General features: G+C 41.0%; 4 protein-coding genes across 4 annotated transcripts; all 4 read left to right on the top strand.

Annotated features, from left to right (window-relative positions):
• The first annotated feature begins 4,601 nt into the window (after positions 1 to 4,601).
• LOC139461374 (BTB and MATH domain-containing protein 36-like) lies at positions 4,602 to 5,618 on the top strand. Its single transcript, XM_071242980.1, has 2 exons — positions 4,602 to 4,749; positions 5,045 to 5,618. The coding sequence occupies exons 1-2, from the start codon at positions 4,721 to 4,723 to the stop codon at positions 5,616 to 5,618; spliced, it is 603 nt and encodes a 200-aa protein (XP_071099081.1). The 5' UTR covers positions 4,602 to 4,720.
• Positions 5,619 to 12,526: 6,908 nt separating this feature from the next.
• Positions 12,527 to 15,356, top strand: LOC139460470 (BTB and MATH domain-containing protein 36-like). The gene is made up of 2 exons (XM_071241951.1): positions 12,527 to 12,555; positions 14,783 to 15,356. Exons 1-2 carry the CDS (start codon positions 12,527 to 12,529, stop codon positions 15,354 to 15,356), a joined length of 603 nt encoding a protein of 200 aa, XP_071098052.1.
• A 3,942-nt stretch (positions 15,357 to 19,298) lies between these two features.
• LOC139460469 (BTB and MATH domain-containing protein 36-like) lies at positions 19,299 to 21,339 on the top strand. The gene is made up of 2 exons (XM_071241950.1): positions 19,299 to 19,344; positions 20,684 to 21,339. Exons 1-2 carry the CDS (start codon positions 19,316 to 19,318, stop codon positions 21,255 to 21,257), a joined length of 603 nt encoding a protein of 200 aa, XP_071098051.1. The 5' UTR covers positions 19,299 to 19,315; the 3' UTR covers positions 21,258 to 21,339.
• A 1,833-nt stretch (positions 21,340 to 23,172) lies between these two features.
• Positions 23,173 to 25,391, top strand: LOC139460468 (BTB and MATH domain-containing protein 36-like). The gene is made up of 2 exons (XM_071241949.1): positions 23,173 to 23,235; positions 24,704 to 25,391. Exons 1-2 carry the CDS (start codon positions 23,201 to 23,203, stop codon positions 25,266 to 25,268), a joined length of 600 nt encoding a protein of 199 aa, XP_071098050.1. The 5' UTR covers positions 23,173 to 23,200; the 3' UTR covers positions 25,269 to 25,391.
• The last annotated feature ends 440 nt before the right edge of the window (positions 25,392 to 25,831 follow it).

Below are 25,831 nucleotides of genomic sequence, written 5' to 3'. Positions count from 1 at the left end.
AACATCCCAAGAATGAAATAAGGTAACAATCAGTATATTTGAAACTGGAAATTGAGCGTGACCAGAGACTGGGCTACCGTCTGCAAGGACAGCTAAATAAACTTGGAGGCTGGAGGCAATATTTGTTTTACTCATTTTTGCATAAACACTGATTGGTTAACTGTAAAGATTTCGACAAAGGGCGCATGTTAATTAATTTCTTCAGCCTAAACAAACAGACAAAAAGAACGACGGAGCTCATCGGATGTCGTCATTTGGAAATACCCTAGATGGTTATAGTTTAATACTAAAAAAGTACCCATGCAGTGAAAGCATTTTCGGATTTCCGATTGCGTCGATAATACAATTACTACTCCATTGTTGTCATTCACGTTTTCTCTTATAACCCTACACTAGTGTATTTGTCGTCATTCACTTGATGCTCAGTTAATGAATTTATTACAGGTACAATTAGTGGTAGCACCACTTAGATTACCAGACAAAGGTTCCCATTTGGCATTTATTGTGTCTGGGGTAATTATTCAATCTAAATCAAGGTTTGAAGTGAGATGAAATGTGTGTTATGTAATATGCACGTGGCAGCCCAGCAACAGATGAATGATCAGTTGATTTACTTTTTTTTGTAAATCAACGGATCGTTCCTAGTCATCAAAGGATTAACAGAAAATACGTTGATTGATTAATCACTGTTATCTTGCACAGTGGATATGTCAAAAGTGAGTGTTTACATTGTCTAGGTTTACTAAAACAAAGGGAATACACTCACATCATGGCGTGAAGTGACGATGTAAAAACAACATACTTTGTTCAAAGGGTTAACTGATAATACGTTGATTGATTGATTATTGTTATCAATCACTCAATGGATTTTTTAGGAACCGTGGACGTTATGAAAATAGTTGTCACGTGGGCTTTCTCAGCCGACCTTTGAGACTTGACACCTATGTGAAACACCTGAAACAATCCAAGTGATCAGTTTAGAAACGAACACGGGTTATAATATCCCGAAACGATATATATCTTTTAAAATATTTGATTGTTACTGAGACACGTGACATCGAATAAGTTTCTTTGTACAGCTGCAGACGAGTGGGATGTTGTTCCTTTGTGTGGATATTCACGGATACATTCCTCGAACACGGAAGCTGCTTAAAATTTATACACATAAATTTGGTAGGTTGTAATTATGGTATTTGCATTTTGTTTTCCTTCATTTGAACCGATTCGTTCTTGTTTCTCTACGTCTTGGTTGGGAAATTCTTCAATGCGCGATAGGCGTTGTTTTCACAGGTCTTTTCCTTTGTAAGCGTGTATATATTACCGTCAATTTGTAAAATGTGATTCTCTCAGGGTATTTATAAAATGTGTAAATATTTCAGTCATTTTGACAAAAATATCTGTCCATATTGATTAAGACGATCAAAAGGGCCTACAAACATTACAGATTATTATGTAGGATTAGAAGCCAAACAACATAGAAATGTACTTTTCAACGTAACATTTTCAGTTACGTTATCATAACAATACAGATGGAAATGTTTTTGAGTCACTTTGTAAAATAACTGAATATTTTGACGTTTAATAAATTTGTTACACATTTTGACAGTAAAAAAATATACACACTATAAAAAAAGCAATGCTCAGGTGAAATATTTACTTTGTGTTGCAAGTCGAAATAGTGTAAACAAAAATCGCAAAATTACCACGCAAGTGACTTATCAAAACTTCGTCACCATTACAGATGCTACCCACAAAGATACCTACATTTCCTTATTATCTCGAAAACTGTATTTCATTTTGTTGATCAATGTGACCATACGCCCTTATTACTACCCATAAAAGTGACTAATGCGCTTACGAATGGCGCAGCAGAGGTCGCGAACTAGTCTAGATTTCTGCTATACATCCGGGTACTCACTGGGAAAAAACAATAACAAAGGCAACAACCAGTCCCGGGGAATTGCGTTAGATCAGTGCCCCTTTAACTTCCCGGTACCGCAGACATTCGCAACTTACCATCCTGGTAACCACGTAAACAATATAACATATTATCCGGGGCTAGAGTTACTTCCCTTACGACCAGCGACAATCCAATGAAATGACGTTTCTTTGCATTACAAAGCAAATGATAATTTCATAATACAAGTATTTCATATAATGGATTTTGATTTTTACATGACGATTTCTTAAATACACAATGTAAGTAGTACCTTAATCATATTTACATTATCATAAGTGTGTTTAGTCACAGATCATACAGATCATAATTCATGTTTACAGGGCATAACATAATATAAAAAAATAAATGTAGTCATGATCAATACTCAAATCTAAAGAAGAAGACAAATATAATCCGCTCCAGTGTAACCATGGTTACATCTACATCTACATCTTAAATCTACACTACTGTATTAACACCGCCTCCTTCCTGTATAAATACTTGTCAGCCATACTATGTACTAGTTTGATGACAGTGTTAGAACCTACACCGAAACGTCGTTCCTGATTGCAATAAAGAAGTTGTTCATCCATATACCTTCTCCTTACTTTGCACTGTAGTGAGTGAGTTTGATTTTACGCCGCTTTTAGCAATATTCCAGCAATATCACGGCCGGGGACACCAGAAATGGGCTTCACACATTGTACCCATGTCGGGAATCGAACCCAGATCTTCGGCGTGATGAGCCAATGCTTTAACCACTAGGCTACCCGACCGCCCCACTTTGCACTGTAGGAAATACGAGATGATTGGGATTGATGACATGCATCAACCAAGTCAGCGAGCCTGACAACCGGATCCTGTTAGTCGCCTTTTACGACAAGCATGGGTTGTTGAAGACCTATTCTACCCCGGAATCTTCACGGGTCTCCCCCGATTGGGCTGTAATCAGAGTATATACGCATAACCAAAACATTATTGCTTTCAGCAGTGTTCAATAAAAAAAACCATATGTTACTAAATGAGATGTTAGTATCTGTTTTGGGGCGGTCGGGTAGCCTAGAGGTTAAAGCGTTCGCTCGTCACGCCGCACATCCGGGTTCGAATACCGACATGGGTACAATGTGTGAAGCCCATTTCTGGTGTCCCCCGCCGTGATATTGCTGGAATACTGCTAAAAGCAGCGTAAAACCATACTCACTCACTCTTATTAATGTAGGATTTTCAGCAACCCTGTTGCCTGTTTTCCTGTTGAAACAATATTGCACCTCTTTATTTTGACATATCCTTTTGAAAGAAATGTATATTTGGTAAGCAATTCAACTCAACTTATCTTTTATTAACAATTTAATAAAGAAAACGGACAAGACGAGGGTGGTTTTCGGTTTTATAGAATTTCTACAATGCATGTTTCGCACACATTCAGTTAACTGTGGTACCGTGAAGATCCGGGATAGAATAGGTCTCCACTCTCCAGCAGTTTGGAAGCAGGAGAGTCTGTCCAAGATGTTGCCCGTCATTACAACGTTAACATAACCACAATTTACCGTCTCATGCATCGATACAATGCTACACAGACCACAGATGACCTTCCTCGGAGCGGTCGTCCTAGGGTCACAACATCTCGACAGACCCGTGAAGACCCGGGGTCGAATAGCTCTTCAGCAACCAATGCATATCGTAAAAGGTGACTATGCTTGACGTTAGAGGCGACTAACGGGATCGGGTGGTCAGGCTCGCTGAATATTGTAGAGTGCGGCGTTAAACAGCAAACAAACAAACAAACAAAACAAACGGTTTACAGTGGCAATGCTGTCTATTCCTTCCCTGGACGGACAGTCAATACAGATAGTACACACGTTACATGTTATGTGTTTTCATCACAATAACATTATAAAGGAAATTCATATCTACCATGTCAAGAGATGTATAGATTACTTTTAAACATAAACCAACAATTTAGTATGACCATTTTAATATTTAAGCCCCGTGGGGGTCACACTTGTCAACATGACCGGTGAAGATTCTCAGGGTAGAATAGGTCTTCAGCAACCCATGCTTGCCGTAAAAGGTGACTATGCTTGTCGTAAAAGGCGACGAACGGGATCGGGTGGTCAGGCTCGCTGACTTGGTTGATGCATGTCATCGATCCCAATTGCTTAGATCGATACTCTTGATATCAATCACTAGATTGTCTGTTCCAGACTCGATTATTTACAGACCGCCGTCATATAGCTGGAATATTGCTGAGTGCGGCGTTAAACAACCAAAAGCTTTTATGCGTGCCATCGTACCCTGAAGGCGTGAATGGTTTCATGCAATGTCAATTGCTGGTTTACCTGGTCAAGTCTCAATTATGTACGAGCAGTCGTCATGTCGGTGACGTTGATTTTAGTACGGCGTTAAACAACACACAAATATACTCGCTTTTACAATAATACGTAATAGACAGTGGCGGTATATACATCGCTACGATTTCGCGGTTAGTGTGGGCGCGGACAGGCGAGGAATACCTCCTATGGCAACAAAACAACAAACATTTTACTTAAGCGCGAAATGGCCACATTCACATTATTCACATTCTGCGTTCATTTGTAATCAATAGTGCATCCTATAAATAAACGAGTTGTTGAATTGAAACGCGAGAACCTGGCATGCGAGTTACCGCCCATTACTGTTTGTCTATTGTTGAAATCGAAACTAAAAACACAAGCGGGTGTGCTTTCCGATCAAGATCTCGTTTCTTGTCCGTGTGGTAGCCAATTCTACTGCAAGCTGAAAATGGCTACTCATGTATCCCTGAAGAGAAGGTGAGTACCCGAGACTCCAGTGTATAGGTCCGCGTGAGACCCGTGAAGATCCAGGATAGAATAGGTTTTCAGCAATCAAAAAGGCGACTATGCTTGTCGTAAGAGGCAACTAACGGGACCGGGTGGTCAATCTCGCTGACTTGGTTGATGCATGTCATCGATCCTAATTGCGTGGATCGATGCTCATGATGTAAATCACTGGATTGTCTGGTCCAGACTCGATTATTTACAGACTGGAATATTGCTGAGTGCGGCGTTAAACATGCGTCATCTGATAATTTCGTATTCGTTGCAGGCCATCAGTCTTTGATAAACCCACAGCTAAATCTGATGTTGCGATTGTGGTGGAGGGAAGACGTCTCTACGTCAATAAACTGATTCTGTCAATGGCGTCAGATGACTTTGACTGCATGCTTAATGGCTACTTCAAAGAACAGCAGCAGGCTGAAATTCCACTTCCAGGCAAATCTCGCGATGACATTGTGGACATGCTGCTATGTATTTACCCATCAGAACTCAGGCCTGTCACCAGGGAAACTGTGGACAAACTGCTAGAACTGGCTGACGAGTACCAGATTGTTGGCCTGAAGAGGAGGTGTGAGGAGTTTCTATTGCCATTATGTAAAACGTCTATATATGAACATGTACATGACTGTAACGACACAGTGCACTTCTTATACCTGGCCGATAAGTATGAATTGGAAACTTTGTTAGAGATAGCAACAGACACGTTATCTAACGTTTCAATAAATCAGATTAGATATGGCTTCTCAATAGCGAACCATGAAGACTATACGAAACTTTCATTGAGAAGCCTTGCTAAGCTACTTCGTAAGCGAATAGATTGCCTTGAAAAAATAAAACACTAAAATGGGATATTGAGCTGATTTTCACTGTAGGCATGTGGGCAATACATCCTCGGACTTCAGTATAACGAGTAACGCCTTAACAACACGGCTATCCCAACGCCCATCCTTTTTTTCTCTGATAAGTGTGAGAAGATAAAAAATAATATGATTGTGATTTATGAGGATTCACAGTGCCACTGTTTCCTGTTAGATGAACCGAAGTGAGAATAGGTCCCCTGCTATCTGATCTTGAGTGACAATAGGTACATCTTCTATGGATTTTTTTCCAGGGATTTGTTATACCCAAATGACATTTGACGTTTTTGTTTTCCATCATGTTGTGTTGCCGTTATTGACAAAGTGTGTGTATTTATATTTATGTCCTCACACTGTTTAGACGATTTGTATGCGATCTTATGCTAAAATAAATATTCCCTTTATTTGAAAACGTGTTTGATAATACTTTTACGTCCTCTTCATGAATAACACTGTGGCTAGAGCCGATACGTGTGTGTCATCAAGCACTGGTCAGCTCGCACTGGGAGAGATCAACTGGCACTGTGAGAGATGGTTAGTGTGTCATCAACCACTTGTCAGCTCGCTCTGGGCGAGGTCAGCTGGCGCTGTGAGAGCAGATTGACGTGTGTCATCAACCACTGGTCGATTCGCATTGGGGTAGGTCAACTGGCACTGTGAGAGCTTGTAAGTGTATCATCAAGCACTAGTCAGCTCGCACTGGGAGAGGTCAACTGGCACTGTGAGAGCTTGTTAGTGTGTCATCAAGCACTGGTCAGCTCGTACTGGGAGAGGTCAACTGGCGCTGTGAGAGCAGATTGACGTGTGTCATCAACCACTGGTCAGCTCGCATTGGGAGAGGTCAACTGGCACTGTGAGAGCTGGTTAGTGTGTCATCAAGCACTGGTCAGCTCGCATTGGGAGAGGTCAACTGGCGCTGTGAGATGAGGTTAGTGTGTCATCAACAACTGGTCAGCTCGCATTGGGAGAGGTCAACTGGCACTGTGAGAGATGGTTAGTGTGTCATCAAGCACTGGTCAGCTCGCATTGGGAGAGGTCAACTGGCACTGTGAGAGATGGTTAGTGTGTGTCATCAAGCACTGGTCAGCTCGCATTGGGAGAGGTCAACTGGCACTGTGGCAAGTGCGTGAATCGATCCTCGTGACATTAATCACTGGATTGTCTGGTCCAGGCTTGATTATGACCGCCGTCATATAGCTGGAATATTGCTGAGTGCGGCGTTAAACAACAAGCGAACCAACTAACCAACCCAAATTCCAAATAATTCAGGACACGTGGAAGTGTTGTGAAAATTCTGTCTCACTCCCAAATTCCAAATAAACCAGGACTCGTAGAAGTGCCAGGTAAATTCTGTCTCACTCCCAAATACCAAATAAACCAGGAAACTTGGAAGTGCCAGATAAATTCTGTCTCACTCCCAAATTCCAAATAAACCAGGACTCGTGGAAGTGCCAGGTAAATTCTGTCTCACTCCCAAATACCAGGCCCGTGAAAATTCGGGGTAGAATAGTTCTTCAGCAACCCATACTTGCCGTAAAAGGCGACTACGCTTGTCGTAAGAGGCGATTAACGGGATCGGGTGGTCGGGCTCGCAAACTTGGTTGATGCATGGCATTATCCCAAGTACGTGGATTGATGCTCATGATGTCAATCACTGGATTAAAGACCGCCGTCATATAGCTGGAATATTGCCGAGTGCGGCGTTAAACAACAAACCAGCCAACAAACCAACCCAAATACCAAATACATCAGGACACGAGGAAGTACCAGGTAAATTCTGTCTCACTCACAAATACCAAATAAATAAATCAGTATACCTAAAGTCCAAATAAATCAGGGGACACATAATTGTCAAGTAAATTCTGTCACACGGAAAAAGAAATCAGGACACGTTTTAACGACGTCAGGTTCGAACCCACACGACCCTAACCATCCGACCCATTACAGCTTAAGTATTGATATTTCAATCTCAATTTGTAAGAAAGAAGAACCAAGCGAGTTACCTCCCTTAGGTCTACTTCTCAGAAGTGTCAAATCGAGAGTGAAACAAGGGTTTTGCTCATCAAGTTACCGTGTTAGCTGTGGCCTCGTCACCTGACAATTATTATCATCATACAATCACGGTGCAGTAACTACCTGGTGACAATGGCTACTCCTAAACATCCCAAGAATGAAATAAGGTAACAATCAGTATATTTGAAACTGGAAATTGTAAATCGGGAAACTCGAATCAATATCTGCGTAGAATGTTATGTGTGTGCTTGCTTTTGCTTCAATTCCCGCATGTTTTTCAAGACTGACATAACATAAACCACTGAGCGTCACTGGCATGGAAATGATATAACCCGACAGGCCAACACCCCTCTGTTAAAGGGGCACTGATCTAACGCAATTCCCCGGACTGGTTATTTGTTATTGTTTTTTTCCCCGTGAGTACCCGGATGATACGCAACGCAACTGAGCGTGACCACAGACTGGGCTACCGTCTGCAAGGACAGCTAAATAAACTTGGAGGCTGGAGGCAATATTTGTTTTACTCATTTTTGCATAAACACTGATTGGTTAACTGATTGGTTAACTGTAAAGATTTCGACAAAGGGCGCATGTTAATTAATTTCTTCAGCCTAAACAAACAGACAAAAAGAACGACGGAGCTCATCGGATGTCGTCATTTGGAAATACCCCAGATGGTTATAGTTTAATACTAAAAAAAGTACCCATGCAGTGATAGCATTTTCGGATTTCCGATTGCGTCGATAATACGATTACTACTCCACTGTTGTCATCCACGTTTTCTCGCATAACCCTACACTTGTGTATTTGTCGTCATTCACTTGATGCTCAGTTAATGAATTTATTACAGGTACAATTAGTGGTAGCACCACTTAGATTACCAGACAAAGGTCCCCATTTGGCATTTATTGTGTCTGGGGTAATTATTCAATCTAAATCCAGGTTTAAAGTGAGATGAAATGTGTGTTATGTTATATGCACGTGGCAGCCCAGCAACAGATGAATGATCAGTTGATTTACTTTTTTTTGTAAATCAACGGATCGTTCCTAGTCATCAAAGGATTAACAGAAAATACGTTGATTGATAAATCACTGTTATCTTGCACAGTGGATATATCAAAAGTGAGTGTTTACATGTCTAGGTTTACTAAAACAAAGGGAAAACACTCACATCATGGCGTGAAGTGCCGATGTAAAAACAACTTACTTTGTTCAAAGGGTTAACCGATAATACGTTGATTGATTGATTATTGTTATCAATCACTCAATGGATTTTTTAGGAACCGTGGACATTATGAAAATAGTTGTCACGTGGGCTTTCTCAGCCGACCTTTGAGACTTGACACCTATGTGAAACACCTGAAACAATCCAAGTGATCAGTTTAGAAACGAACACGGGTTATAATATCCCGAAACGATATATATCTTTTAAAATATTTGATTGTTACTGAGACACGTGACATCGAATAAGTTTCTTTGTACAGCTGCAGACGAGTGGGATGTTGTTCCTTTGTGTGGATATTCACGGATACATTCCTCGAACACGGAAGCTGCTTAAAATTTATACACATAAATTTGGTAGGTTGTAATTATGGTATTTGCATTTTGTTTTCCTTCATTTGAACCGATTCGTTCTTGTTTCTCTACGTCTTGGTTGGGAAATTCTTCAATGCGCGATAGACGTTGTTGTCACAGGTCTTTTCCTTTATAAGCGTGTATATCTTACCGTCAATTTGTAAAATGTGATTCTCTCAGGCAATTTATAAAATGTGTAAATATTTCAGTCATTTTGACTAAAATATCTGTCCATGTTGATTAAGACGATCAAAAGGGCCTACAAACATTACAGATTATTATGTAGGATTAGAAGCCAAACAACATAGAAATGTACTTTTCAACGTAACATTTTCAGTCTCTTGGTGATGACATTAAACCTCAAAATGTTGGAATTCGTTATCATAATAATACAGATGGAAATGTTTTTCAGTCTCTTTGTAAAATAACTGAATATTTAGACGTTTAATAAATTTGTTACACATTTTGACAGTAAAAAAATATACACACTATAAAAAAAGCAATGCTCAGGTGAAATATTTACTTTGTGTTGCAAGTCGAAATAGTGTAAACAAAAATCGCAAAATTACCACGCAAGTGACTTATCAAAACTTCGTCACCATTACAGATGCTACTCACAAAGATACCTACATTTCCTTATTATCTCGAAAACTGTATTTCATTTTGTTGATCAATGTGACCATACGCCCTTATTACTACCCATAAAAGTGACTAATGCGCTTACGAATGGCGCAGCAGAGGTCGCGAACTAGTCTAGATTTCTGCTATACATCTGGGTACTCACTGGGAAAAAACAATTACAAAGGCAACAACCAGTCCCGGGGAATTGCGTTAGATCAGTGCCCCTTTAACTTACCGGTACCGCAGACATTTGCAACTTACCATCCTGGTAACCACGTAAACAATATAACATATTATCCGGGGCTAGAGTTACTTCCCTTACGACCAGCGACAATCAAATGAAATGACGTTTCTTTGCATTACAAAGCAAATGATAATTTCATAATACAAGTATTTCATATAATGGATTTTGATTTTTATATGACGATTTCTTTAAATACACAATGTAAGTAGTACATTAATCATATTTACATTATCATAAGTGTGTTTAGTCACAGATCATACAGATCATAATTCATGTTTACACGGCATAACATAATATAAAAAAATAAATGTAGTCATGATCAAAACTCAAATCTAAAGAAGAAGACAAATATAATCCGCTCCAGTGTAACCATGGTTACATCTACATCTACATCTTAAATCTACTCTACTGTATAAACACCGCCTCCTACCTGTATAAATACTTGTCAGCCATACTCTGTACTAGTTTGATGACAGTGTTAGAACCTACACCGAAACGTCGTTCCTGATTGCAATAAAAAAGTTGTTCATCCATATACCTTCTCCTTACTTTGCACTGTAGTGAGTGAGTTTGATTTTACACCGCTTTTAGCAATATTCCAGCAATATCACGGCCGGGGACACCAGAAATGGGCTTCACACATTGTACCCATGTCGGGAATCGAACCCGGATCTTCGGCGTGATGAGCCAATGCTTTAACCACTAGGCTACCCGACCGCCCCACTTTGTACTGTAGGAAATACGAGATGATTGGGATTGATGACATGCATCAACCAAGTCAGCGAGCCTGACAACCGGATCCTGTTAGTCGCCTTTTACGACAAGCATAGTCACCTTTTACGACAAGCATAGGTTGTTGAAGACCTATTCTACCCCTGAATCTTCACGGGTCTCCCCCGATTGGGCTGTAATCAGAGTATATACGCATAACCAAAACATTATTGCTTTCAGCAGTGTTCAATAAAAAAAACCATATGTTACTAAATGAGATGTTAGTATCTGTTTTGGGGCGGTCGGGTAACCCATTTCTGGTGTCCCCCGCCGTGATATTGCTGGAATACTGCTAAAAGCGGCGTAAAACCAAACTCACTCACTAGTATCTGTTTTAAAGCCCAATGCTTTATTTTTATATTCATCCTACTTCTGTCCTACATATCAATGCTCATGTTGTCTATCACTGGATTGTCTGGTCCAGACTCGATTATTCACAAACAGCTGTCATATTACTGAGAGGGGCATTAAACAACAAACAACGGGAACTACTTCAAACATGACAGAAAACTCTTATTAATGTACAGTGTGTGAAGCCCATTTCTGGTGTCCCCCCGCCGTGATATTGCTGGAACATTGCTAAAAGCGGCGTAAAACCATACTCACTCACTCTTATTAATGTAGGCGATACAGCAACCCTGTTGCCTGTTTTCCTGTTGAAACAATATTGCACCTCTTTATTTTGACATATCCTTTTGAAAGAAATGTATATTTGGTAAGCAATTCAACTCAGCTTATCTTCTATTAACAATTTAATAAAGAAAACGGACAAGACGAGGGTGGTTTTCGGTTTTATAGAATTTCTACAATGAATGTTTCGCACATATTCAGTTAACTGTGGTACCATGAAGATCCGGGATAGAATAGGTCTCCACTCTCCAGCAACCCATGCTTGCTGTAAAAGGCGACTATGCTTGTCGTAAGAGGCGACTGACGGGATTGGGTGGTCAGGCTCGCTGAATATTGCTGAGTGTGGCGTTAAACAACAAACAAACAAAACAAACGGTTTACAGTGGCAATGCTGTCTATTCCTTCCTTGGACGGACAGTCATAACAGATAGTACACACGTTATGTGTATTCATCACAATAACATTATGAAGGAATTTTAAACATAAATCAATAATTTAGTATGACCATTTTAATATTTAAGCATGCTGAGTGCGGCGTTAAACAACAAAACAACCTTTTATGCGTGCCATCGTACCCTGAAGGCGGGAATCGTTTCTTGAAATGTCAATTGCTTGTTTACCTGGTCAAGTCTCAATTATGTACAAGCAGTCATGTCACACTCAACACTCAAATATACTCGCCTTTACAATAATACGTAATAGACAGTGGCGGTATATACATCGCCACGATTTCGCGGTTGAATCGACGCGGACAGACGAGGAATACCTCCTATGGCAACAGACCAGCAAACATTTCACTTAAGCGCGAAGTAGCAACATTCAGACACCAATAGTCGTTTTATGCGTTCATGTGTAATCAATAGTGCATCCTATAAATAAACTAGTTGTTGAATGGAAACGCGAGAACCTGACATGCGAGTTAACGCCCATTACTGTTTGTCTATTGTTGAAATCGAAACTGAAAACACTAGCGGGTGTGCTTTCCGATCAAGATCTCGTTTCTTGTCAGTGTGGTAGCCAATTCTACTGCAAGCTGAAAATGGCCACTCCTGTATCTCCAAAGAGAAGGTGAGTACCTGAGACGGGGAACGGGAAACAGGGACCCAGAGCCCATACTCCAGTGTATAGGTCCGCGCGACTTTGATAAATGTCATCGATCACAATTGCGTGGATCGATGATCATGATGTAAATCACTGGATTGTCAGGTCCAGACTTGATTATTTACAGACCGCCGTCATAAAGCTGGACTATTGCTGAGTGCGGCGTTAAACAACAAACCAACCAACCAACGTCCGCGTGACCTTACTGACTCACATTTCAACCAGAATGAAGTTGTCTGAATACCAACAATCTGGTAGTTGGGTGTTGTATGAATGAAGTCACGGATAAGTTACCTTTTTCCCTCATATGTTTTTTTTATCATATGTGACTACTGGGCTTTCCGATCAAGATCTCGTTTCTTGTCCGTGTGGTAGCCAATTCTACTGCAAGCTGAAAATGGCCACTCGTGTATCCCTGAAGAGAAGGTGAGTACCTGAGACGGGGAACGGGAAACAGGGACCCAGAGCCCAGACTCCAGTGTATAGGTCCGCGTGAGACCCGTGAATATCTGGGATAGAATAGGTCTTCAGCAACCAAAAGGCAACTATGCTTGTCGTAAGAGGCAACTAACGGGATCGTGTGGTCAGTCTCGCTGACTTGGTTGATAAATGTCATCGATCCCAATTGCGTTGATTGATGATTTGAGACCAATAATAGGATAACATTTGTCTGAAAGCCTACAAAAATCTAGAGTTGTGGTGTAATTATTTCGGAAAAATTCAGATTTAGTCGCATTTCTGGAGTCAAAATCAGAAATTTCGCGACCGCCCTATATTTGGCAAACAAAATGTTAACATATCTCCTTTTTATACAAACTCGGTAACCAATGACTTTCATTGCGAACTAGTGGCCGTTCTTTGCATTGTACACATGTTGGAATCGAGCGCTGATGCCATATTATAACAGCATTTCTATATCAATCTCCGAACAGGGAAAGGTTGGTGATTAGTTGTAAACAATTAGTGATTTAGTCACACGAAGCTGACTTGATTATTTAGTATTTTTACGCAACCATATTATTTTCATTTGACCCCACTTCTCCACTGTAAATGTATAATTACAATATTTAAGAGAGGAACGAGCCTCTCGTTTGTGTATATACAAAGACGAACGTGTGAAATATAAGCTCAAACGTAGCACCAATGTGTTTTCTAAGTATTTATACAGGTAGGAGGCAATGTTTATACAGTAGAGTAGATTTAAGATGCAGTTTATATGCTTCTCCGCTCCAGTGTTACCATGGTAACTACATCTTAAATCTACTCTACTGTATAAACGCTGCCTCCTACCTGTATAAATACTTCTCAGCCATACTCTGTACTAGTTTGATGACGGTGTTGGTATTCATCCATATATCTTCTCCTTACTTTGCACTGTAGTGAGTGAGTTTGATTTTACGCGGCTTTTAGCAATATTCCAGCAATATCACGGCCGGTGTACACCAGAAATGGGCTTCACACATTGTACCCATGTCGGGAATCGAACCCGGGCGTGACAAGCGAATGCTTTAACCACTAGGCTACCCGACCGCCCCACTTTGGACTGTAGGAAACACGAGATGACATCATATATAATATCCCTTACCTTAGTGGTTCTGTGATGCGCTGTGTTTCAGTAGATTACTTGGACTTATTTTCCTTAAGACCTCTGAAGATCCGGGATGAGAAGGTCTTCAGCAACCCATGCTTGCTGTAAATGGCGACTAAGTTTGTAGTAAGAGGCGACAGACGGGATCGGGTGGTCAGGCTCGCTGACATGGTTGATGCATGTCATCATACCCTAATTGCGTGGATCGGTGCGTATAATGTCAATCACTGGATTGTCTGGTCCAGACTCGATTATTTACAGACCGCCGTCACATAGCTGGAACATTGCCGATCACGGAGTTAAATGATAAACGAACAAACAAACAAACAAAAACCTTCCTTAACTTATAATTTGTCCAACAAGGTAGCCATTACACGAACTTTGAAAGATAAATAGGGAATTCAGCACACACTCTCGTTAGATACCATTTTTACGAAACGAGTGGACTTTCTATGGTATCTGACGAAGCGAAATGTAATGACGTAACTTACGTTGTTATGACAATGTCAAGATATGAAACACAAGTGTAGTGACGGGTATGTATTGTAACGATCTTGTTTTGTCTGATGTAAAGTGACCCATGGACTTGATCTTCTATGCTGGCAGGTCATCTGTGTTTGACGAACCCTCTGACAAGACTGATGTCGCTCTGGTTGTAGAAGGGAGACGTGTTCACGTCATCAAAGGGGCACTTTCAGCAGCATCGGATGTTTTTCACAGGATGTTTAATGGAGACTTTAAAGAAAAGCGGCAAAGTGAAGTCCCTCTACCGGGAAAAACATATGATGACATTGTGGACTTGCTTCTCTGTATTTACCCATCAGAACTCAGGCCTGTCACCCAGGTAACGGTGGACAGACTGCTGGAACTGGCTGACGAGTACCAGATGGATGGCTTGAAGCGGAAGTGTGAGGAGTTTCTGTTAACACTCTGTCGTGACGAATCTACTTTAAAAAGAGAGGTTCTTCACGCTTTATATCTGGCAGATAAGCACAGCATGCCTAAACTCCTGAATGCTGCAATACAAATTGCGAAATCGTTCAGATTTAGAAACCCAGATGGTTATGCGTTTGACATTTATCTTGAGGAGCAACAGGACTTTGTGAATCTTGGGAATGAAACCAAGTTTAAGCTGATGGCTGAAATGATTGACTGCTTTCAATCAGTGTTGTCGTTCTAACAAGTTCAGTTCCTTAAGTGCATTTTGATTCTTAGCAGAAATGATCGATTTTGTTATATTTGTTTTAGGGGTGGGTTTTGGATGTTTCAAGTGTATCACAATATTTCACAGTGCACAAGGACGTATTGCGATACGTATCACAATGTTTTGTATGATTCAAAATTGTGAATTCAGAAGCAATTTGAAACATCAATCAGGAATAGAAGTTTATAAATGGAACAAAACAAGATGCTGGGACATTCAATAATTACGCAAGGATGCACGCTCCGGGATAGTGATGACTTGGTGCTACATCATGCCACAGAAGAACTCCAGATTGTGAACTTGCATTTTGGAATTACGGAAACATAATGCAGATACATGTATTTGGCAAGTTAATACCATTAAACACATGATAAAAATCGGTATTTGAAATCATCTGATATTGTGATACGCATCATGCAAAGAATGAACCTCAATTTACCGATATACCGGTAAAACTGTCCACTCTTATCTTTTTTTGCTGATTCTGAATAAAATTTAAAGTCTGTAGTTGCAGAACTGTGAAATTTCATAATTTTTTTAAAAATCTGATTTTTTTACTCCGATGATGATGAACATGATGATGATGATGATGATGATGACGATGTTCGGGGATGTAAATTACATCATTTATTATATGTACATTATTGACAAGCGACGGGTGATAGAATTTGATCATCTTTTCGCGAACACCTGGTATCATCACAATTTGATAGTGATTCATAAACACATTCATGCTCATTATGTAGTTAATAAATGATCTTTTAATATTGGTAGAATAAATTGGATAACTAAGATTGTCAGTGGCTGTACCTCGAAGGGGGTTGAAGTAGTGTAAAAGGATTGTCCCCCGGAGATGGTATGTAAGTCCACGTCATTCACAGTATATTTATTACTACCACGTTTTTAATCGCAGAATATATGTTCTTTTAATTCGGCTAAATTGACAATAATCGCCAACCACTGAAGGGATGGTGTAAATCCTGCTGGGGTCCATGTAGGTAGCAAAAGTACTGTAAGTCCCCATGGATCCTAGCGTGGTGATCTACCTTCAGTTGTTGGCGATCTATAGCCTGTTTTTATATTGTGTTGCAAAATGATAGTATATTTTAACATGCTCTCTAACTAGTTTTATGTAAATCTGTGATATTCTAGTTATTATACTGCCCTTCGTCGGCAGAATTTTATACATTTTAAAATATATTGTAAATGTCAAATTTTGTTTCGTCACGATATGGCTGAAATATTGCCGATATGACGTTAAACTTTAATTCACTCACTCATCATTATACAGTCGGAACGTACAATCGACTGTTTCTGGCAGTAATTTCTCATGAATATGGAAAGAATTTTGACGCTTTTATTATGATAGGTGCAGGTGCGGTGAGGTGAAATTGGGTTTAACTTTGCGTCCAAGATTATTGCACTTATATAGCGACGTGCATGTACGTGTGTGTGTTTGTGTGGCTGCTTGTACTAGTCTGGACTGATGCCGATTTACAGTGCTAGCAGACTGAGATACCTTTTTCGCAGTTTAACATGAATACCCCACTCAGACACAGTATACTGACTCTGAGCCGACCAGTCCTTGTTTAAGCCCCTTTATGCCGAGCGCCAGACAGGGTAACAACAAGTACCATCCTTTAACGTCTTTTGGTATGGCGGGGATCGAACCCCGGACCTTCCGCTCTCCGGGCGGACGCTCTACCACCAGACCACGGAGGCGGTCGACGATAGACAGACGAACGCAAAGTGTGGGGGGGATAAATGGTAATTATAGTAATGGGAGAAACGACGTGAAGCATTCACTGGCCAAAAAGCTCGTAGCACTTTCGGGGCGGTCGGGTAGCCTAATGGTTAAAGCGTTAGCTCGTCACGCCGAAAACCCGGGGTACGATTCCCGACATGGGTACAATGTGTGAAGCCAATTTCTGGTGTCCCCCGCCGTGATATTGCTGGAATATTGGTAAAAGCGGCGTGAAACCATAATCACTCACTCACTCGTAGTACTTTTGGAAAAGGTGTTTTAATCAGTTTCTCGAAATGGTCCAAGGATGGTGCCAGTTTGATTTCTAGCGGGAGTTTCTTCCAGAGAAGTTCTGTGCGTAAGCTGAATTATAACTGGCCAAAGAGTTCGGTTTCCTCCTGGGAACAGTTAGTTGATGTCTGCTTATTTTGTTTATTTGTTTGTTGTTTAACGCCGCACTCAGCAAAATTCCAGCTATATGACGGCAGTCTGTAAATAATCGAGTCTGGCCCAGACAATCCAGTGATTAATATCATGAGCATCAATCAACGCAATTGGGATTGATGACATGCATCAACCAAGTCAGCGAGCCTGACCACCCGATCCCGTTAGTCGCCTTTTACGACAAGCATAGTCACCTTTTACGGCAAGCATGGGTTGTTGAAGACCTATTCTACCCCGGAATCTTCACGGGTCTCCCCCAATTGGGCTGTAATCAGAGTATATACGCATAACCAAAACATTATTGCTTTCAGCAGTGTTCAATAAAAAAACATATGTTACTAAATGAGATGTTAGTATCTGTTTTGGGGCGGTCGGGTAACCTAGTGGTTAAAGCGTTCGCTCGTCACGTCGAAGATCCGGGTTCGAATCCCGACATGGGTACAATGTGTGAAGCCCATTTTTGGTGTCCCCCGCCGTGATATTCCTGGAATATTGCTAAAAGCGGCGTAAAACCAAACTCACTCACTCACTCACTCACTAGTATCTGTTTTAAAGTCCAATGCTTTATTTTTATATTCAGCCTACTTGTGTCCCACATATCAATGCTCATGTTGTCTATCACTGGATTGTCTGATCCAGACTCGATTATTCACAAACAGCCGTCATATTGCCGAGAGGGGCATTAAACAACAAACATGACAGAAAACCCTGTTGCCTGTTTTCCTGTTGAAACAATATTGCACCTCTTTATTTTGACATATCCTTTTGAAAGAAATGTATATTTGGTAAGCAATTCAACTCAACTTATCTTTTATTAACAATTTAATCAAGAAAACGGACAAGACGAGGGTGGTTTTCGGTTTTATAGAATTTCTACAATGAATGTTTCGCACATATTCAGTTAACTGTGGTACCATGAAGATCCGGGATAGAATAGGTCTCCACTCTCCAGCAACCCATGCTTGCTGTAAAAGGCGACTATGCTTGTCGTAAGAGGCGACTGACGGGATTGGGTGGTCAGGCTCGCTGAATATTGCTGAGTGTGGCGTTAAACAACAAACAAACAAACAAACAAAACAAACGGTTTACAGTGGCAATGCTGTCTATTCCTTCCTTGGACGGACAGTCATAACAGATAGTACACACGTTATGTGTATTCATCACAATAACATTATGAAGGAATTTTAAACATAAATCAATAATTTAGTATGACCATTTTAATATTTAAGCATGCTGAGTGCGGCGTTAAACAACAAAACAACCTTTTATGCGTGCCATCGTACCCTGAAGGCGGGAATCGTTTCTTGAAATGTCAATTGCTTGTTTACCTGGTCAAGTCTCAATTATGTACAAGCAGTCATGTCACACTCAACACTCAAATATACTCGCCTTTACAATAATACGTAATAGACAGTGGCGGTATATACATCGCCACGATTTCGCGGTTGAATCGACGCGGACAGACGAGGAATACCTCCTATGGCAACAGACCAGCAAACATTTCACTTAAGCGCGAAGTGGCAACATTCAGACACCAATAGTCGTTTTATGCGTTCATGTGTAATCAATAGTGCATCCTATAAATAAACGAGTTGTTGACTGGAAACGCGAGAACCTGGCATGCGAGTTAACGCCCATTACTGTTTGTCTATTGTTGAAATCGAAACTAAAAACACTAGCGGGTGTGCTTTCCGATAAAGATCTCGTTTCTTGTCCGTGTGATAGCCAATTCTACTGCAAGCTGAAAATGGCCACTCGTGTATCCCCAAAGAGAAGGTGAGTACCTGAGACGTGGAACGGGAAACAGGGACCCAGAGCCCATACTCCAGTGTATAGGTCCGCGTGAGACCCGTGAATATCTGGGATAGAATAGGTCTTCAGCAACCAAAAGGCGACTATGCTTGTCGTAAGAGGCAACTAACGGGATCGTGTGGTCAGTCTCGCTGACTTGGTTGATAAATGTCATCGATCCCAATTGCGTTGATCGATGATTTGAGACCGATAATAGGATAACATTTGTCTGAAAGCCTACAAAAATTGTGTTGTGGTGTAATTATTTCGGAAAAATTCAGATTTAGTCGCATTTCTGGAGTTAAAATCAGAAATTTCGCGACCGCCCCATATTTGGCAAACAAAATGTTAACATATCTCCTTTTTATACAACTCGGTAACCAATGACTTTCATTGCGAACTAGTGGCCGTTCTTAGCATTGTACACATGTTGGAATCGAGCGCTGATGCCATATTATAACAGCATTTCTATATCAATCTTCTCCTTACTTTGCACTGTAGTGAGTGAGTTTGATTTTACGCGACTTTTAGCAATATTCCAGCAATATCACGGCCGGGGTACACAAGAAACGGGCTTCACACATTGTACCCATGTCGGGAATCGAACCCGGGTCTTCGGCGTGACAAGCGAATGCTTTAACCACTGGGCTACCCGACCGCCCCACTTTGCACTGTAGGAAACACGAGATGACATCATATATAATATCCCTTACCATAGTGGTTCTGTGATGCGCTGTGTTTTAGTAGATTACTCGGACTTACCTTCCTTAAGACCTCTGAAGATCCGGGATGAGAAGGTCTTCAGTAACCCATGCTTGCTGTAAATGGCGACTAAGTTTGTAGTAAGAGGCGACAGACGGGATCGGGTGGTCAGGCTCGCTGACATGGTTGATGCATGTCATCATACCCTAATTGCGTGGATCGGTGCGTATAATGTCAATCACTGGATTGTCTGGTCCAGACTCGATTATTTACAGACCGCCGTCACATAGCTGGAACATTGCCGATCGCGGAGTTAAATGATAAAACGAACAAACAAACAAACAAAAACCTTCCTTAACTTATAATTTGTCCAACATGGTAGCCATTACACGAACTTTGAAAGATAAATAGGGAATTCAGCACACACTCTCGTTAGATACCATTTTTACGAAACGAGTTGACTTTCTATGGTATCTGACCGAGCGAAATGTAATGACGTAACTTACGTTGTTATGACAATGTCAAGATATGAAACACAAGTGTAATGACGGGGAAAGTATTGTAACGATCTTGTTTTGTCTGATGTAAAGTGACCCATTGACTTGATCTTCTATGCTGGCAGGACATCTGTGTTTGACGAACCCTCTGACAAGACTGATGTCGCTCTGGTTGTAGAAGGGAGACGTCTTCACGTCATCAAAGGGGCACTTTCAGCAGCATCGGATGTTTTTCACAGGATGTTTAATGGAGATTTTAAAGAAAAGCAGGAAAGTGAAGTCCCTCTACCGGGAAAAACATATGATGACATTGTGGACTTGCTTCTCTGTATTTACCCATCAGAACTCGGGCCTGTCACCAAGGTAACGGTGGACAGACTGCTGGAACTGGCTGACGAGTACCAGATTACTGTCTTGAAGCGGAAGTGTGAGGAGTTTCTGTTAACACTCTGTCGTGACGAATCTACTTTAAAAAGAGAGGTTCTTCACGCTTTATATCTGGCAGATAAGCACAGCATGCCTAAACTCCTGAATGCTGCAATACAAATTGCGAAATCGTTCAGATTTAGAGACTCAGATGCTTATGCGCTTGACATTCATCTTGAGGAGGAACAGGACTTTGTGAATCTTGGGAATGAAACCAAGTTTAAGCTGATGGCTGAAATGATTGACTGCTTTCAATCAGTGTTGTCGGTCTAACAAGTTCAGTTCCTTAAGTGCATTTTGATTCTTAGCAGAAATGATCGATTTTGTTATATTTGTTTTAGGGGTGAGTTTTGGATGTTTCAAGTGTATCACAATATTTCACAGTGCACAAGGACGTATTGTGATACGTATCACAATGTTTTGTATAATTCAAAATTTTGAATTCGGAAGGAATTTGCAACATCAATCAGGAATAGAAGTTTATAAATGGAACAAAACAAGATGCTGGGACATTCAATAATTACGCAAGGATGAACGCTCCGGGATAATGATGACTTGGTGCTACATCATGCCACAGAAAAACTCCAGAATGTGAACTTGCATTTTGGAATTACGGAAACATAATGCAGATACATGTATTTGGCAAGTTAATAACATTAAACACATGATAAAAATCGCTATTTGAAACCATCTGATATTGTGATACGCATCATGCAAAGAATGAACCTCAATTTACCGATATACTGGTAAAACTGTCCACTCTTATCTTTTTTTGCTGATTCTGAATAAAATTTAAAGTCTGTAGTTGCAGAACTGTGAAATTTCATTAAATTTTTAAAAATCTGATTTTTTTACTCCGATGAGTGAGTGAGTGAGTGAGTTTGGTTTTACGCCGCTTTTAGCAATATTCCAGCAATATCACGGCGGGGGACACCAGAAATGGGCTTAACACATTGTACCCATGTCGGGAATCGAACCCGGGTCTTCGGCGTGACGAGCGAACGCTTTAACCACCAGGCTACCCGACCGCCCTTACTCCAATGATGATGAACATGATGATGATTATGATGATGATGACGATGACGATGTACAGGGATGTAAATTACATCATTTATTATATGTACATTATTGACAAGCGACAGGTGATAGAATTTGATCATCTTTTCGCGAACACCTGGCATCATCACAATTTGATAGTGATTCATAAACAAATTCATGCTCATTTTGTAGTTAATAAATGACCTTTTAATATTGGTAGAATAAATTGGATAACTAAGATTGTCAGTGGCTGTACCTCGAAGAGGGTTGAAGTAGTGTAAAAGGATTGTCCCCCGGAGATGGTACGTAAGTCCACGTCATTCACAGTATATTTATTACTACCACGTTTTTAATCGCAGAATATATGTTCTTTTAATTCGGCTAAATTGACAATAATCGCCAACCACTGAAGGGATGGTGTAAATCCTGCTGGGGTCCATGCAGGTAGCAAAAGTACTGTAAGTCACCATGGACCCTAGCGTGGTGATCAACCTTCAGTTGTTGGCGATTTATTTTATCAAGGTGGTTAAAACGACATGTACAATAAGTTGTCAACTGTCACTGAGGAAGGAGCGCGTGCACATTCCTTATTTCTAATAGACCTATGGCGGAAGTTATCCGGTATTCTAGCAGTGAATTTTTTTGCCTTTATTCACTACTGGAAATAATATTACAACCTGAAAGGACGTTCTGTTCATTCTGAAGTGAGCCCTGAACAGGGGGTCCCTGTATCGAGGCACGGTAGCCTCTACATAGTCCTCTATGCGTACTGTGCCAAGTGGGGCTTGGATCCCTCTTCTGTCTTGTGATAAAACACCGAGAGCAGTGTGGGCATAATCTAAATAAGTGGCATCCATTGCCTCCGCCGGCCTTGATAATTCCTCTAACGCCAACTCGAGTAGAGCAGTCCCGACACCCGGCGACGCCATTTTGAATGCTGTGCCGCGAGAGCGAGTTCGCGCCTTCCGTTCAGGAAGGCGTTATAGTGTCTCGCTGTTCGCTCGCGCGAGCGCCCGCCCTCCTGAACACGTCTCGGATGGAGAGCTCCGCGAACGGGTATCGCTGTGAGGAGCTTGCAGTGAGTCAGCATTCGTTAAAAACGAAAATACAAACAGGACAGACCTGGGGCACAGCCATTTCCTGGTGTACGTTCTTCGTTTAACAAGCAACAGTCGACAATGGCCCTCGTAATTATCTCCGCTGCAATAAAAAGGTACATCATTCTGTTGTTAGGATAAAGTTTAACTGACATTTTTCTGACAATTTCAGATCCACTTATTATTTGGGGAGGATCATGAAGATACCCAATATCATGGCGGGGGACACCAGAAATGGGCTGCACACATTGTACCCATGTCGGGAATCGAACCCGGGTCTTTGGTGTGATGAGCCAATGCTTTAACCACTAGGCTACCCGACTGCCCCACTTTGCACAGTAGGAAATACGAGATGACATCAAATATAATACCTTACCTTAGTGGTTCTGTGATGCGCTGTGTTTCAGTAGATTACTCGGACTTACCTTCCTTAAGTCCCGTGAATATCCGGGGTAGAATAGGTCTTCAACAACCCATGCGTGCTGTAAATAGCAACTATGTTTGTCATTGGAGGCGACTAACGGGATCGGGTGGTCAGGCTTGCTGACTTGGTTGATGCATGTCATCATACCCCATTTGCCTCGGCCCGCCTCAGTGGTCTAGTGGTAGAGTGAGTAAGCGAGTTAAAATTTTACATCGCATCGGCAATATTGCAGCCATTTTGCGATGAAAACAAGTTTATTATGATTAAATACCCGTCGATCTAGTGGAAGAGCATCCGCCCAGGGTGCGGAAGGTCCGGGGTTCGATCCCCGGCTGCGTCATACCAAAAGACGTTAAAAGATGGTACTTGTTGTTACCCTGTCTGGCGCTCGACATTAAGGGGCTAAAACAAGGACTGGTCGGCTCGAAGTCAGTATACTGTGTCTGAGTGGGGTATTCATGTACTGCGGCATGGTATCTCAGTGAGCTAGCGCTATAAATCGGCATCAGTCCGAACTAGTACAGGTAGTCACACAAACAGACACACGTACATGCACGTCGCTATATAAGTGCAATAATCTTGGAACGACGTTAAACCCAATTTCACCTCACCTCACCTCACCTCACCTCACCTCACCTCACCTCACCTCACCATTTGCGTCGATCGATGCTCATGATGTCAATCACTTGATTCTGGTCCAGGGGCCCGTTCCACAAAGTGATCTTAGCGTTACGACTGTCATAAGCTTATGTTAAAGTATGGAACTTACAATCAACTTAGAGCTGAGATCGCTTTGTGGAACGGGGCCCAGACTCGATCATTTACAGACCGCCGTCATATAGCTGGAACATTGCTGAGTGGGGCGTTATACAACAAACAAACAAAAACCTTCCTTAACTTATAATTTTTCCAAAATGGTAGCCATTACACTAACTTTGAAAGATAAATAGTGAACTCAGCACACATTCTCGTTAGATACCATTTTTACGAAACGAGTGGACTTTCTATGGTTTCTGACCGAGCGAAATGTATTGATGTAACTTACGTTGTTATGATAATGTCAAGAAATGAAACACAAGTGTAAAGACGAGTATGTATTGTAACGATCTTGTTTTGTCTGATGTTACGTGACCCATGGATTTGATCTTCTATGCTGGCAGGTCATCTGTGTTTGACGAACCCTCTGACAAGACTGATGTCGCTCTGGTTGTAGAAGGGAGACGTCTTCACGTCAACAAAGGGGCACTTTCAGTAGCATCGGATGTTTTTCACAGGATGTTTAATGGAGATTTTAAAGAAAAGCAGGAAAGTGAAGTCCCTCTACCGGGAAAAACATATGATGACATTGTGGACTTGCTTCTCTGTATTTACCCATCAGAACTCCGGCCTGTCACCAAGGCAACGGTGGACAGACTGCTGGAACTGGCTGACGAGTACCAGATTGATGTCTTGAAGCGGAAGTGTGAGGGGTTTCTGTTAACACGCTGTGTTGACAAATATATTTCACAAAGAGAGGTTCTTCACGCTTTATATCTTGCAGATAAGCACAGCTTGCCTGATCTCCTGCATGGTGCAATACAAATTGTGAAATACTACCAATTTAGATGTCCAGCGTATAACCCGAAGAATACCATGTATCTGGAGAACGAACAGGACTTTGTGAATCTTAGGAATGAAACCAAGATCAAGCTGATGGCTGAAATGATTTACCACTTTCAAAAGTGATATGCACGGCATTGACTCCACCTGAACACCATAACAATACTTGCCCCCTCTCTACGTGTTTTAAACTAATGTTTAACTTCATTGTTAAAAAACAAAAATCACCTGAACACCATAACAATACTTGCCCCCTCTCTACGTGTTTTAAACTAATTTTTTAACTTCATTGTTAAAAAACAAAAATCACCTGAACACCATAACAATACTTGCCCCCTCTCTACGTGTTTTAAACTAATGTTTAACTTCATTGTTAAAAAACAAAAATCACCTGAACACCATAACAATACTTGCCCCCTCTCTACGTGTTTTAAACTAATGTTTAACTTCATTGTTAAAAAACAAAAATCACCTGAACACCATAACAATACTTGCCCCCTCTCTACGTGTTTTAAACTAATGTTTAACTTCATTGTTAAAAAACAAAAATCACCTGAACACCATAACAATACTTGCCCCCTCTCTACGTGTTTTAAACTAATGTTTAACTTCATTGTTAAAAAACAAAAATCACCTGAACACCATAACAATACGGAGACATGTAGTTTTTGTTCAAATAGTATAGAATC

Source organism: Haliotis cracherodii, unplaced genomic scaffold (genome assembly GCF_022045235.1).
Source record: "Haliotis cracherodii isolate W230 unplaced genomic scaffold, xgHalCrac1.p SCAF_14, whole genome shotgun sequence".
Classification (NCBI taxonomy): Eukaryota; Metazoa; Mollusca; class Gastropoda; order Lepetellida; family Haliotidae; genus Haliotis; species Haliotis cracherodii.
This window is presented reverse-complemented; position numbering and strand designations above follow the sequence as displayed.